The sequence below is a fragment of the Gobius niger genome (assembly GCF_951799975.1).
Source record: "Gobius niger genome assembly, chromosome: 19".
NCBI classification, from domain to species: Eukaryota; Metazoa; Chordata; class Actinopteri; order Gobiiformes; family Gobiidae; genus Gobius; species Gobius niger.
Window position 1 is genome coordinate 7231422 of NC_136870.1, and position 16906 is coordinate 7248327.

A 16906-nucleotide genomic window follows, 5' to 3' on the forward strand; every position below is an offset into this window, starting at 1 on the left:
GCAATTTGGGATCCTCCACTGGACATTGTGCTCTTAGCGTGAAGGGAATTGTTTGTCTATTGCTGACAATTGCGCGGTAACATTGGGGGAAACTATTACAGGAGTAAAAAACAAAAACAAAACAAGTAGGATTGGCATTTTTCCTGCAATCACGTCACTCCGAGGACAACAACAGCTCAAGAAAGTCGTGGCAAAGTGGCAACAAAAAAATGAACCGTTCAGCTGATTTTCACGGGGAGCTCTGCATGACCTGATTTCCCCAGTTGTTTTCCCCAATAGTGTCTATGCACAAAAATGACACGTGAATGCTAGTGCGATCTCCGGACGCCAATAAGAATCAGCGGTGTCATGAAAATCAACAAATAGTTCAAGAAAACATCACTGACGGTGATATTCTGATGAGAAGTCACTGTTCAAAACATTACATTGGTTAATTCTTGACTGCTGGAAATGCCTGTGTTTTTGATGGTAGGACTTTTTTATCTCAGAACTAGTGGCTAGTATCAAAAATCAACACCACAAAAATGAAACAACTAAAAAGTATTAAAGGGATGTTTCAGGATTTTTGACATAGGGCCTCATTTCCTAGTTATCCAGAGTGTTGCTGGTACCTGGAGATATTTTTTTTGTAATTCATGCAGTTCTTATATTTGAAGAGTTTTGTGGTGCAAGGCCAATGCGAGGCTAGTGCATTTCTTCGATGTCAGCTAGCCTGCATTAAAAACAGTCTGACCCGCTCCACAGAGCACCTGAGGCAAATCACTTATAACACCAGACTAACCATATAAATGTTTGTGTCCATAGAATAATTTTTGGAATATAGCTGACCTTGCATCACATGAATGATCGTATTTTGAGGGACTATTTTCTAGCAGATCACTCCGCCACCACGTAGCTTATACAAACACGAAGCAGATGCTGCTCAAATATAAGATATTTTAAATGCAAAATGGTTAAAGTTATTCTATCGACACAGACATTTATATGGTTAGTCTGGTGTTATAAGTGATTTGCCTCAGGTGCACTGTGGAGCGGGTCAGACTGTTTTTAATGCAGGCTAGCTGATATCGTAGAAAGGCACTAGCCTTGCATTAGCCTAGCACCACGAAACTCTTCAAATATAAGAACTGCATGATTTACAAAAAAAATATCTCCAGAAATCAGCAAACCTCTGGGTAACTAGAAAATGAGGCCCTATGTCAAAAATCCTGAAATATCCCTTTAATACTTTTTAGTTGTTTCATTTTTGTGGTGTTGATTTTTAATACTAAAGACAAGCCCATTATTTTTTCAGCGCTTCTTGTTGCTATATTAATTATTATATTATTTAGTGTTATTCCGGTAGCTTCAAGACAAAAATACCTCCAGTGAATTCTTTGCTCCCGATGTTTTTAACTCGATGCTGTGACCGTCCACCAGAACCTCACTGCCCCAGGTAATCTTGAGCTATTTATTTTTTTTAAACCAGACGCTGCGACGAACTCATATTGAAACAACGGAGACGGAATGAGCAGAGCCTCCTGAGGATCCACTTAGAAGTCACATGACGCTCGCCTGAATATCATCTATTGAGTGAATGTTCATGCGTTTCCCAAATGGGGAAAACGTTTCCCCCACTTTCCGAAAACCACATGAAGGTGACCGCCATATTGCACCTTTTCCCGAATGTAAACTACTGACAAATGGGGCAACAGGGATTACTACAACCTCTGGGTGTATAGCCGAAAATATGATCCTCTATGTTGTAATCCGACAGCATCTTATGGGTCACTACTGGAAATATATTCAACTGTTATTACGGAATAGCAAAAATATTCAAAGTTGGTGAACTTTTGGTTTTCAATTACCCGACCAGAAAGCAGCATGAGCCCCTGCACATTAGGTTGCCAGATCCTTCAACCTTCTGTCCATACCAGCCCCAACTCTACTGCACTCCAAGTCACACAGCGTGTAAACGGAAAGATGTGATAACAGTCGCCTCCTGCAGACCGGTCCAGCTGGGTCGAAGAGCCTGGGCACATCACTGACCAGTTTAGCACCTTGGCCGGGCGTGTATGCTCACCTGCAGAGTACGGCTCCTGCTTCTCTATCAGCTCGAATTCATTCCTCTCGTACTTGGCCCGGATCCACTGCTCTCTCAGCAGCCTGTGCGAGAGAGAAGGAGAGAGACTTTACCGTCAGCAAACTCACTAAACCAACGCAATGAAAAATGAGGATACACTCAGCGGAAACTACGATGATTACTACAACTGCTACTACTGCGATATTTGTAAACGTGAGAGGAGAAATCTACTATTCAGTCTTAGGAGTTCAATCTGTACCTGCTTCCATCAGGTCAATTAACATCCAGTAAGTCCTATCACAATTATGTAGACGACACTCAGATCTAGGTTTCAGTGGGTGAACATGGGCCCGGAGATACAGTACTGTATACTGTGTCATTGTATCAAACGGATCAGTTTGTGGATGCAAAACAACTTCCTCCAGTCAAATACAGATAAAACTGAGACTATTGTCTTTGGCCCACAAAAACACAGAGAGGTTGTCATTGGTCATCCTGAAGCTCTTTCACTAGGACCTAAAAATCAAGTTAGAAATCTACGCAAGGCAAGGCAAGTTTATTTGTAGAGCACAGTTCATACACAAGGCAATTCAAAGTGCTTCACAGTTGCATAAATATAAGAAAACAAATACAATCAATAAGAACATCAACATAGAATTAAAGCCGCAAGCGGCATTTAGAGGCCCTCGCGAGCAGCGTTGGCCGGTTGGCGCACGCCGTCGCACGCCACCGCAACAACCGGGGGGCGCTGCCGCGCCCTACGTGGTTTTGAAATCGCTGCCACCCTCGGTCGAGTTTATAAAAGAGCAAAGGCAAGAAATGCGCCTTCGGCGCCAGATCACGCAATATTTCCCAAAATGGCCGACTTTGTGTGGGTTGCCTAGCAACCACGTAATGTACTTTTTCGTTCGGAACGTCACGACGAAGGTGTGTACCAATTTTGGTTTGGCTACGCCAAACTTTATTTCGGGTCGTTGCCATGGCAACACAGTGGGAAAATGGGCGTAGCCATAATTTACTTTTTGATCGAGGTCACGTGACGGATGTTTGTGCCAAATTTTATTTGTCTACGACAAAGTTTACTTTTTTTCCCCATTCATTTTTATTTGTTGCTCTGCAGGGGGCGCTATTGCGCACATTTTCAAAATTCCTATATCAAAACATCCGGGGCCGACGACTCGACCAACGATTCAAGTTTCAGTAAAATCGGCCACAGTTTGTGCGAGTTATGACTCTTCGAAGGCGACGGCGAACGCCAAAAACGAACGCCAAATTTATGGCGTTGCCATGACAAAACCGGAAATCCTATTAGAAAGTTTTTAATAACTTTTAATGCCCCACATGTGTAGATGATCTGGAGCGACCGAGGAGTCGCTGCGTTCAACGCCCTAGGACGAGTTCGTTCAAATGCGAGGGCACGAAAAGGCGCCTTCGGCGCCAGGTCGCTCTTCTGGCCAATATGGCCGCCATACTGTTGGTTGCCTAGCAACCGCGTAATATCTTTTTTTTTCTGGCTTCATGCGACCAATCACTGTGCCGAATTTTTTTCGTCTACGACGAACAAAAATTTTCGGCGTTTTCGTGATTTTGGGGGGTCTGGCCATAGGCCGCAATGTTAACGTGGTTTTTCCAGGGGGCGCTGACGCGCCATTTTTTAGAATTTTTGAAATTTGGAGATGTGAAGTTTTTTCTTTTCACCAAATTGAATTTTGGGCAAAAATTCAGGACTTTTCGTCGGTGGGAAAGTGGATTTCTGGGGGAGAGGAAAAATAATAATAATAATAATAATAAGAAAAAGAAAAACTCTTACAATAACAATATAGCGCCGCCTGCGGCGGCCCATATTTATATCGTCGGAAAGGTCTCACGTCCAGTAACCCGCCCGTGAGGTTCATTGTCAAATACGAGCGCGTTGCGCTCGTATTTTACCACTTCTTTGTCAATATTTCTTAATGCATTTTTTTTTCAGATTTTTGTGCGAGCAACAACAAATATGCCGCTTTCGCGGCAAACACCTATATCATTGGATAGGCCTCGATGCCCTGAGTCACTCTAGTAGTGTTTTGGGCATTGGGAAGTGGCCATGGTCGATGACGAGCGCGTTGCGCTCGTCATCGACTACTTTCTTGTCAATGTTGCGCCTTGCCTGGATTTTTCACCTTTTTTCACACGAGCAGTTACAAATGTGCCGCTTTTGCGGCACACGCCTATTTCACCGGACAGGGCGTGGTGCCGGGAGTCCCCCCATTACTGTCTTATACATGGGGAGCGCTCCGCGCTCTGTTTCTTGAGCGCTGCGCGCTCTTTTCGGGACGTGCGCTACGCGCACGTCTTTCTTCAGTGCGCTCCGCGCACTGCCGTACAATTACAATAGGCCCGAGCCCTGCCAGGCCGCTCGGGCCTAATTAATCAATTACAGTAAGAGGCAAGAGTGTAGATAAAATACCTTCAGTTATATGCATTTTTAAATCCGTCTTGAGCACTATTTTAAGTCTTGTTTTGACTCACTCTGTCTTGAGCACTATTTTTAAGTCTTGTTTTGACTCGCTCTGTCTTGAGCACTATTTTTAAGTCTTGTTTGGACTCGCTCTGTCTTGAGCACTATTTCGCTCTGTCTTGAGCACTATTTCGCTCTGTCTTGAGCACTATTTTTAAGTCTTGTTTTGACTCGCTCTGTCTTGAGCACTATTTCACTCTGTCTTGAGCACTATTTTTAAGTCTTGTTTGGACTCGCTCTGTCTTGAGCACTATTTCACTCTGTCTTGAGCACTATTTTTAAGTCTTGTTTGGACTCGCTCTGTCTTGAGCACTATTTCACTCTGTCTTGAGCACTATTTTTTCTTGCTCGTTCACACAAAGTCACCTAACCTCTGTTTTGTCGCTCCTTCTCCTCTGGACATCAACATAAAATTATCTAGGGGTAATCATGGACTCAGACCTGAATTTTCATGCAAGTCAATTACATCAGCGGCCTGTTACCATCTAAAAAACATTGCTAGAATAAAAACATACTGTCTAAACACGACTTGGAGAGACTAATTCATCCATTTGTTTCCAGCCGGTGAGACTATTGTAACGGCCTGTTCGCTGGCCTCCCTAAACGAACAGTTTAACACAGCTTAGTCATGGTGTTTAGGGTTCGGCTTTTATACCAGCTCTGCCTCTCTAACTTCTTTAGTTGTTGAGGATTGGACTTTTTAGATTGATTTCACCTGCATTGTAATCTAGCATTTGTGGCAACGCAGGTCAATTCAGCAAGAAACTAAAGGGCTAGCAAAAATCAGTAAGAACTCTTTGCCCCATAGGTCATAGTTTGGACACGCCTGGTCTTCAAAGTCATCTCCGGATATCGACTACAAGCAGGGTGGCAGAAAACTGTAGGGAGTGGAGGAGACATCCCAGACTCATCCACACAAGCCCGCCCTGACTTGTAGAGGCCATTGTACGCTCTTTAGATGTCAAGCAGAACAAGGCTTTTCTCATAGCCCTTTTCCACCAAGCTGGTGCCGGTGCTGGTTCTGGGCCAGTTCCAGTTTCGGAACCGGTTCTTTCGTTTTCCACTGAAAAAAACGCTGGCTCTTAGTTCCAAAATCTGGTGCCGGTTGGGAACCAATTAAAAGCTGGACCAAGAAACGAGCACCAGTGATGTCAGCGGCTGGGGCCGTGGCTCTCTCCTCCAACAAACAATCAATATTAGTTAGTTTGTGCCTGTAGCTTCCTGGAGAAGCCAAAACAGTCTGTGGAGGAAACTGTTGTTTTGCTTTATGTTCTTCAGCTAAAACAAGAGTTAGAAAGAAGAAATCAAAATGTTAACGGCTGCTGTGATTGAAACATAAACTTATTTTTCTGTATTTTATAACCAGAAGTGGCTGTAGTAAGATGCTACTATCCATTTTTGATGTTGACTTCCCAAAGCGTTGCTATGACAATAGGCAGAGCTCTCATTTTGGTCGAAAACCAAGTCAGTATGGAACCAACCCGGCACCAGAACCAGCTCTGAACCAGCCCAGAACCAACACCTTGGTGGAAAAGCCCTAACAGAGGACCGTGTAAGTCTGTTGTGTTTTGGCTCAACAATGATCAGGACTGGGCCTGTTCGCCTGGCATCAGACCAGACTGGGTTATACCTATCCCACAATCTCTACAGTCTTGCCACAGAGTCTGGAGTCTTGATAAGTGACAGGTCCAACCGACTGAAGGACAGCTTCATCCACCAGGCACAGGAAGCTGAACTCTACCCTTCCCTCCCCGTGCTGCCCTCGATTGTGTTGTGTCCATGTGCGTTTGATTTGGCATCACAAAGCACACGCACAGGATGAATGCTAGGTTGACGATAAAGCTAATTGAATTTAAACAATGTGATATTAAAACAACATAAACTATGGGCCAAAGCGTTGTCTGAATCATAGTTGGCTGAAAGGAAGGTGCACTTTATCGATCTCTGTGGGAAATTTGCCCTCTGCTTTTGAACCATCCTTTGATGCCGTACGGAGAGGTGGACTGCCGCGTGGCGTTCAGGGACCCGTCTTTAGATGTGGAGCCAGGCTAACAGTCGGAATCACCGAGCTTAACCTATAGTTACAGATGGCAACACGGAAGGAAGCTTATTATGGGAATCACAATTGATCACTCTTTTTACATATTTTCTGACAGATTACAAGATTATTTAGTAGCGATATGGAATTTTAGGGTCCGATATGAAGGGTATTTAGGCCGATATTTTAAGTAATTTAATTTGATGTCATTTTCATTTTTTAACTCTCTAATGTAGTTAGACATTTATAGCAATAGTAAAGGTTTCAATCATCGCAATAAACAGAAACATCTAATAGAGGTCACCCGGTGCTTCTAGCGCGATGCTAACGTTAGTACTATGGTTAGCATTCTCCGTTATATGTTTGCTAAGTGGTGACGCCACAGCTCAACTTCCGGGTTCGCACAGACCGGCAGATGTGCGAGAAACTACAAAAAACTCTTCAATACCACAATCAATATTTCTGAAACTCAACAGAGAGTTACTGAACATACTTACTTATCAGGCCCATTAGCCAAAAATGCTGTACCTACTGTTATAAAAGTAATATTTACCAAAATTGCTACATCCGGATTTAGCGGAGAAAAATGCTAACAGCTACGCTAACCCCGGAAGTAGCGACTTTAGTAAATAATACTTATTTAGTAGTAGGTACAGCATTTTTGGCTAATGAGTCTGAGAAATAAGCAGGTTCAGTAACTCTCTGTTGAGTTTCAGAAATATTGATTGTGTTTTTTAACAGTTTTTTAATGTTTTTTTTTTTCAACAAACATATACAGAAGGCGTCTCTGGCATCGTCCATATATGGTCGTGTTTTGAAGCAGTTGAGAGGGAAAACAAAGAGAAACTTTCTCCAATTATTCAAAAACTACTTTAACAAATGCTGAATTATGAATATAGTTTTCTACTAAATAAAGATACAAAGACATGGGGAAGAGCAAAGTAGTTCAACAGCTCCTAAATACATAAATAGCCTAACAGAGAATGCTAACATGATGCTTCATGTTAGCATCGTGCTACATGCTAATTCTAGCTCCGTCCGTTTCTTGGCTTCTACTGAAATATCTATTGTGAAAAAAACATCCACATAGACCTGATTTATACTTCATACTATGTGTGTGATAAATACGTTTATACTTCACCAGAAAATGGCTAAAAAGAGTGAAAAATTATACTTCCTTTCCCCTCTGCGAGGCCACCCCCCCTTGTATGACATGACTGTATGATCAATTGTGATTCCTGTATATAAAGGCTCTGCGTTTTTGGGCTGTTGGACCACTTTGCTCCTCTCCATGTCTCCGTATCTTTACTTGGTTGAAAATACATCCGCAATTCCACGTATTTTAAAGTTGTGGTGTTTTTTTTTTCACATGTGACGAGATGTTTTGGGGCGACGAGGGAAACCAGGAGCAGCCGGAGGAAAACTCATTCAGACACGAAAGACCTACTGTGTCTGGAAATAGAACCCGGGACGTTCAAGACACAAAGCTAGTATATATCACAAGAGCAGCTAAATGGCTTAAAATGCTCTTATTATTATTTCAAAACTCACCTTCTCCAGGAGCTGCTCATTACCGCCTTTCAGCGCTGCGTTGCTGCATAAAAGCCTATTCAGCTCCACTGTCTCCCTCTACGCTGCGTTGGGGTCTCATCTCCATGCCAACAGTCTGTCTCTCAATCTTATCTGCGCTCTCTTCGCTAAACCTTTCCTCCTCCCTGCAGGCCCACCACGCTTTCATCCGCCGCTTTCTACGCCTTCTACTCTTTATCCTGTCTGCGGCATAAATAACTCCTGCATCTGAAACAAGAAAACCACGCAGGGGCTTGGTGAGGAGGCATTTGAGGACAGGGAGTTATAGATCGAGTTGAGAAATGGGTAGATTCCGGTAGCATTAGACATTTCCACATATACTGCTGTATTTTTCTATGTTTTTTTTTTTTTAAATGGCATGAATTCATAGCATGGTCTGCAGGAGAAGTGGTGTATGTTAGCCTGCATAAAGGTGTGAAACATACCATCTCTCAGTTTACAGTTCCTCTGTGCAGCCGCATGCATTAGTTTCACACATTTGTTTAACACGTGAGCAAAGTGTCAATGCTGAGGCAAAACAGTCTCTTGGACCCAACATTGCGCCATGTGCAGGAAAGAGTGGCTATAGTTGGTGCAGTTAGCTATTTATCAAGCTGTATTAGATCAGTAGGTATCAATGTTAAAGAATTCTATCTGTCTAACACTTTTTGTTTTTGCTTGTACAATATAATACAAATTTGCTGGAAGTTTCATTGACTAAAATGAGATTTCCAAAAACACTATGATTTATTGTTAAAATTAGGGCAAGTAGAGCACAGTTCATAACACAACGTGCACTAGCAGACTGGCTGCCCCTTCACATCGAGATTAGCCAGCTGCAGGAGGCATTCTGCACTCACTGGGGAGGTGTTCCAGGCCCATACCATTGGGGGAGGCCCCATGGTAGACTTGGAGGACACGCTGGAACGGCTATGATGTCAATTGGGATACCATACATAGGGATGCCCCTGTAAAGCTGGAGGATGTGTGCATGGACAAGGAAGTGTGAGCATCTCTAATCCTGATACAGCAGAAGAAGATGGATAGGGGGGTGAGTGCCATTTTAAGGACTTTTGACCATTAAAAACAGAAAAATAAAAGGAGCATGCATTCGATGTATTTTTCCTATAGCTGTTAGCCATCAAACATCACCAATTATAAAAGATCCAGATGTTTTCAGCTGCCATCGACCACATTTAGGTGAGGTCAAAGACCTTTTGAGATTTTACTTAAGATATGAATTAGCATGTAAAAGTGGCCTTTGAGCTAAAAGCTAAATAAAATATTTAGCCACCTTAACGTGGTGGAGGGGTTTGAGCGCCCGAATGATCCTGGGAGCTCTGTTGTCGGGGGCTTCGTGCCCCTGGTAGGGTCTCCCATGGCAAACAGGTCCTAGGTGGATGGATGGACAGCGGTGCAGCAGCTCACGGCACTGTGTGGAGTTTGCATGTTCTCCCCGTGTCTGTGTAAGTTTCCTCTGGGTACTCTGGTTTCCAATACCACTAAAAATATGTACAGCATAATAGGTTCCCCTCTGGAGCCAGGACTCCCCCGGAAATTAGGTTCCTAATCTCAGTGGCACTTTCCTTGTTATTATTGTTACAATTAACCTCTTAAATGCTCTAAAATGCTCTTGGTTCAGGCGGGAGGCCTGAACCGAGAGCATTTTCTCCAGTTCAGCTTTACCCAAATCCTGTAGGCCAGTGTAACACCTCATTTGAAAGCGAAGACCTACAAAGCTAAATTGATCTTTTTCCTCACATCATCAGATTTTTTTTCATCACTTTTTTTGTTGGGCAGTCATCTCATTTTTGTCAAATTTTCGTGACTTTTTTGTCACTTTTTCATCACATTTTTTGATTTTTTTTTGGTCAAATTCTTATCACTTTTTTTGTCCATTTTTGTCACTTTTTCGTCCATTTTTTCTCAATTTTTCGTCAAATTTTCCCACTTTTTTGTAAATTTTTTGTCCATTTTTGTCGTTTTTTTTATTATTTTTTTAACATTTTTTGTAATTTTTTTGTCACTTTTTCGTCAATTTTTTCTCCCTTTTTTCACATTTTCATCCTTGTTTTCGTCTCAGTTTCGTTTCTATTTTCACACCTTTTTTCCAGAAGCTTTTGGACTTGGGGCAAAGCTGGAGAAAATGTGCTCGGTTCAGGTGGGAGTTAAGGGGTTAATAAATGTGAAATAAAAACAAATACAAAAAAAAAAAAAAAACTGCTACAGCTCAATTCATTCGGTATGCCCAAACCAAAAGTGGTTTGGACTTACTGGATACTAATCAACAAACGTGGCGATGACGGAAAACACGAGGTTTTGCCACATACTTTTCAAACACATTTTTCCAAAACATTATATTTAATGAATTTGCGGTTTGATCCGATCAGCAGAAAAAGCTGCCCCAGAAATGCATCCACTCCCCGAACGATTTGAGCAGGAGCGATCCCAGATTGATATCAATGTCATTGGCTCTGTAATATCAATCTGACCCATGCCAGGTTATGCTAAAGGCAGACAAACCACTAAAGCTAAAGGCATCCCTGTGATTTCTCTTGATTCAACACGATGAGCGCTCCTCTTGTACTCACTTGCAGTCGGAGTGCGTGGGTCTGTAGTAGAACGGAGGCACCTTCTGCTCATACTTGGCTTTGGCTGCGTTGTTGCCCATGGACGCCATTAACTGCAAGACAACACAAGGCCCGTCATTGAAACCCTTCACACAGTTCCACCCTTCATAGAGTGACAGCACGGTGGCGTAAAGCTCCGAAAATCTCCGCTCTGGCTCAAGCTAACGGTCATGCGTGTGGATTCATATGGGATTAGACCGGGGAATAGCCAGCAGCCCATCTTCTCACATGTCCTCATTCAATCCACCACGCCTTTCATCCATGGATAATCCACCCGAACTCCAGCACGCCTTTGCATTTTCCCCGAGAGCTCCTGGAGGACACACTGGGTGGAATAAAAAGAGTAACATTTTCTAGCTTATAAATAGCCTTGATTAAAAACAGAGGGTCAATTGATGGTCATTTGTAGTTTCATAAGAACTACGTCACAACACCTGAGGGACTGGAGCGGAATGAGAAGCACCGATTACCAGAAATGTAACTGTCTAATTCTAAACGTGAAACAAGACGCCTATGGGGCAAGTGGACGATCAAATGTCCCATGCAGCGGAAAGAAAAGCACAGCTCCACAATGTGAGATTCTGAGTGAGTCTTATTAGAACGGGACTGTTTGTGTAAGCCTCAACACGGAGCACCAAAAGCTGAAAAGCAAATAGTCATAAAAGGTAATGACAATATCCATTCCTCAATTTCATTTGTATTTACCTGGAAGTGTGAAAGATTCAGTTTCAAGGTGTTTGTGTGGTTAGGCGCCGAGATTGTGGAAGTTCTGCTCATTTCCAAACTGGTTTTAGCCTTAATTTCTGGCAACCTTTATATAATTGTCTTATCCTCTAACATTATAATATATAGACATAAAAAAAAACTGTTACACTGAAATGTTATTGGCATTGTTTAACCTCTTAACCACCTTCACCAAGTGCATTTTCAGGGAACTACCTGCTCTGGAGAACTGAACTACTGCTGAGACCAAGTAAAAGCTACTTAATTACACATTTATGAACTACCGGAATCATTATTTTCGTCATGGGGGGGATGTTGAAGCAGCTGGATCTCTTATCTCTCCTGTGCAGTCAACATTTCAACATTCAAGGCCAAGTCACGGAGCTACACCAGATACGGACTGAGGCGGCGTGACTATATTTACAAACACATTCATTTCAAGGACCATGCAAATAACTGCACACACTCCCTAGCCACGCCCCAATCCTTCTCCGTCTGTGTTCATGACCGTTTGTCCCCCGCCCTCCAGTCGACAGGTAGCCTTTCAAATCTACAAGGTAGCGGCCTATACGCCAGTGTAGCGTCTCATTTGAAAGCTAAGACTTACAAAACTCATCTAAATGGATCTTTTTCCTCCCATTGTTGGTGCGTTGGCGACTTTTGTTCCGTTTTTGTCACATTGTTGCCACATATTCATCGCTTTTTGCTGCGTTTTCGTAACTTTTCATCACCTTTTTGTCATTTTTCCGCTGCTCTTGTGTCTCTTATCTGTGATTATTTTGTGGCTACTTTCGTTGCACTTTTGTCACTTTTTTTTGCCATTTTCCTGTGGCTCTTTTGTTGCATCTTCATCCTCGTTTTCATCTTATTTCTGTTGCAATTTTGACGCTTTTTTCAAGAAGCTTTTAGATTTGGGTAAAGTCGAACTGGAGACAATGTGCTCGATGCAGGTGGGGGTGAACCTCTTAACTCCCGCCTGAACCGAGAGGATCTTTTTCCTCACGTCATCAGATTTTTTTCCCATCATTTTTTTGTTGAGTATTCAACTCATTTTTGTCATCATTTTTTTGTAATTTTTTGTCAAATTTTAGTAATTTTTTGTCAAATTTTTATCACATTTTGTCATTTTTTTGGTCATTTTTTGTCACATTTTGTGTCACATTTTTGTAATTTTTTCGTCAATTTTTCATCAAATTTTTGTCATTTTTTCGTTACATTTTGGTCATTTTTTTGTAATATTTTTGTAATTTTTAGTCAATTTCTTGTGACATTTTTGCCTCTTTTTCATCAATTTTTCGTCACTTTTTTGTCAATGTTTTCTCACTTTTTTGTCACATTTCCATCATTGTTTTCGTCTCAGTTTTGTTGCTATTTTCACAGCTTTTTTCCAGAAGCTTTTGGATTGGGGTAAAGCCAAACTGGAGAAAAATGTGCTCGGTTCAGGTGGGAGTTAAGGGGTTAAGAGGTTAAGGCACCATTACTTTTGTTATCAGCTAAACCAATATTTGGTTCACTACTTATCCTTCCTTTAAGTGTAATTGCGGACGATCTTCTGTATTTTATTAATCAATATTACTAATTGAACTAATGCGAGTCAGGAACATTTAAACTAAACTCTCCTTATGCTACAATCACAGCCCGACCACAAATCCCGTAATCCTTTTGCTGCCGTTTTGATTTTCCTTTTTCTTTCTTTTTTTAAATTCCCAGCGGCGCCTGTTGATTTATCGGGGCGCCACCTCAGCCCCGCCGCTCCTCTCAAGTCAAATCCCCCTTACATCCCAATTATCTCCCACCCACACCCCCGACCTGCTGTTTCATCATGACTCACGGCGAGCCCGCCTCCCCCAGAGGACCACTTCACTGACACACGGAGAAGAGGAACACATTCAACCAATGTACTCCATCGGGGCCTGCAAAAGATTCTACTAAAGGTACAGGGGCTTAAAGCTGCAGGTAAGTGGACTCGGTTAAAGAGGTGGTCAGCAGAGTTGGTCAGAAACAAGGTAAATATAGTTAAGTAATAAGTACTGTGTTTAAATCTGCATTATGCAACTTTTTATGTGATTAAAAGTTGTTATTTGAGCGTATTTGACCTTGTAGTAACCAAGCGACTATGAGTGGTCAGCATGGCACCTTTACTTTCCATCACGGTGGTCTCTACAACGCTCCAGGATCAATAGTTCTGTAGGTTTTCTGGTGTGAGGGTCAATTTATCATGGAGCGTCCTAAAGACCACTGTGACGGAAAGTAAAGGCGCCATGCGGACCACCCTTACAGCCGCTGAGTCACTACACGGTCAAATACACACAAATATTAACTTCTTTTTCTGCATAAAAAGTTGCATAATGCCCCTTTAAGGCCCACTTGAGTAGTATTTTTACTGAGAACTATCCATCCATCCATCCATCCATCCATCCATCCATCCATCCATCCATCAGTTTCTTCCACTGTTCCGTTTCCGGGCCTGTTGGTCTCTCACAGGGGGCTTCTGATCGATGTACTGATTATATATTTTTTCTGTTCCCTAATTGGTTTTATTTAGTTTATTGGCTTTCATTTTTTATTTTTTGTCGTGTTTTTTTTATGTTGTCCTTATAAACATGCATCTTTTTATGGTCAAATAAAAAAAAAACATTCAACTTAAATTTGTTGATGAATACATTTCATACAGAGTTCTGAATAATGCATAAAAGATATAGGAACTTTAGCGTATTCTGCTGATATATTTCCTGTGCAGGTCCTGGTGTATACTCTCCGTGGAAATGTAAACACTTTTGTAGATTGCTGTGCGGGAATACTGCAGGGAGGGCAAAGGTCAGAGGTCAGACGAGTCAAGTATGACAAGGGTTCACTGTCCACACAGCCGGGGCCTTGATGGTCAAAGAGGCAGTCCAATAAAAATAGGCCGATCTGTTAAATCCTCAATAATTGGTGCTCATGAATAAAAAAAAAGGCGAGTTATAGCCCTGGCTTCTAGAGTGTAAAAGTGTGAGACGATCTCTGGCACAGCGTTACGAGCATCTGTGTGGCGTCCTGGCGGATATCTCTGGGCTTTCTAAATCCTACACTGGCCCACATCATCTCTTTTCATCTTCAAAACATCATTCCGTTTCATTCTCGTGCCCTGTTTTCACACTTGCATAACATGAATACAATTTTCACATCGATAATAGGGAAAAGAAATCGAAAATTCTGCCGATTCTTTAGAAATTCTTCCTGCCCGTGGGCGACGTTTTGTCTTTGCCCCGCACTATTTTATGACATCCCGCCAAGAATTGACCCTGGATTGCACCCGTTGCCATGGAAACAGGTGGATAAAAAGCAGTTTTATAATTGCCACATAGTGAACGCTCGGTGTCATATTTTCCCAGAGAATACCCATTACCTTTAGGCACTGACAATGCATATTTATGATAATGGACACAATTAGGACTTTTGGATCAGTTGTGCACAATTATTATGCACATATATATATATATTATATTGGGACAGACCGCAGAAGAGAGTCACCCTGATTTCATGAAACCTTTGAAAATGGTTTTGATCATTCTAGGCTCAGTCTAGAGGTTCCAGTTGGTCAATGGAGGTCAGGGTTTCGACTTTTCTCACATTGGCGCAACGCATTTCTCTAACCAGGAAACGATAAATAATTGTTTTTAACACAACAAATAGGATATTTTTGCGCATGAGGAAGATTAAATAATGCAGCGGTTCCAAAGTGGGGTCCGGGGCCTCCTGGGGGGCCTCAGAGGCACTACAGGGGGGCCCCCAAAGCTTGTCTGCAAAACAAGTACAATGAAAAAAGTTTATTTTGATAGGAAAAATGCATTTATCTGGACAAATGCACCAGTTTCAATCGGTATTTAGCCTACTGTCATTATGGATGTTACTGTTTATGTCATTTTAGCTGCAAAATTATAAAAAAATCCTTTGAATGGAGTTAACTATTAACTAACTAATAATCTGTCAGTAACCCACATAAACCTTAAAGGGACTATACAGAGTATAAAAATTGTGTGTGGTAAAAAGAAGAAAGTGTGGATATAACGCTGCAGTCAGAGCAGACTCTGGACCATGAACCAACGAAAAGCAGCTGGACGGCTCCGCGGACTCAGCACTGGAGCCGGGGCAGAACTAGGCCTACGCGTCTTTCGGCCTGAGCAGAGCTTTCCTCCGGGAGGGAACAGGTGCGCGGAGAAGCTGCGGAGAGAAGAACTTAACAAACCAGGACCTTACAAACCTGGACCTTACAAACCCGGACCTTACGAACCAGGACCTTACAAACACAGACCTTACAAACCTGGACCTTACAAACCAGGACCTTACAAACCTGGACCTTACAAACCTGGACCTTACAAACCCGGACCTTACAAACCCAGACCTTACAAACCTGGACCTTACAAACCCGGACCTTACAAACCTGGACCTTACAAACCTGGACCTTACAAACCTGGACCTTACAAACCTGGACCTTACAAACCCAGACCGTACAAACCTGGACCTGACAAACCCAGACCTTACAAACCCGGTCCTTACAAACCTGGATCTTACAAACCAGGACCTTACAAACCTGGATCTTACAAACCCGGTCCTTACAAACCTGGATCTTACAAACCAGGACCTTACAAACCTGGATCTTACAAACCTGGACCTTACAAACCTGGATCTTACAAACCAGGACCTTACAAACCTGGATCTTACAAACCCGGTCCTTACAAACCTGGATCTTACAAACCTGGACCTTACAAACCTGGATCTTACAAACCAGGACCTTACAAACCTGGATCTTACAAACCAGGACCTTACAAACCTGGATCTTACAAACCCGGTCCTTACAAACCTGGATCTTACAAACCTGGACCTTACAAACCTGGATCTTACAAACCAGGACCTTACAAACCTGGACCTTACAAACCAGGACCTTACAAACCTGGACCTTACAAACCAGGACCTGACAAACCCAGACCTTACAAACCAGGACCTTACAAACCCGGTCCTTACAAACCTGGATCTTACAAACCAGGACCTTACAAACCTGGTCCTTACAAACCTGGACCTTACAAACCAGGACCTTACAAACCAGGACCTCACAAACCAGGACCTTACAAACCTGGACCTCACAAACCCGGACCTTACAAACCTGGACCTCACAAACCTGGACCTTACAAACCTGGACCTTACAAACCTGGACCTTACAAACCAGGACCTTATAAACCCGGACCTTACAAACCCAGACCTTACAAACCAGGACCTTACAAACCTGGACCTTACAAACCTGGACCTTACAAACCTGGACCTTACAAACCTGGACCTTACAAACCCAGACCTTACAAACCAGGACCTTACAAACCAGGACCTTACAAACCCAGACCTTACAAACCTGG

At 42.5% G+C, this 16906-nt stretch overlaps 1 protein-coding gene across 1 annotated transcript in view; it reads right to left on the bottom strand.

Moving 5' to 3' along the window:
- The window catches only part of LOC306979141 (arf-GAP with dual PH domain-containing protein 1-like), a 57262-nt gene that overhangs the window by 14889 nt on the left and 25467 nt on the right, over positions 1 to 16906 (bottom strand). Inside the window, exons 3-4 of the mRNA XM_079577989.1 lie at positions 10758 to 10849; positions 2063 to 2145 (exon numbers count right to left, since the gene is read on the bottom strand). Of these exons, the coding sequence (XP_079434115.1) occupies positions 2063 to 2145; positions 10758 to 10849 (175 nt within the window). The remainder of the gene's footprint in view (positions 1 to 2062; positions 2146 to 10757; positions 10850 to 16906) is intronic.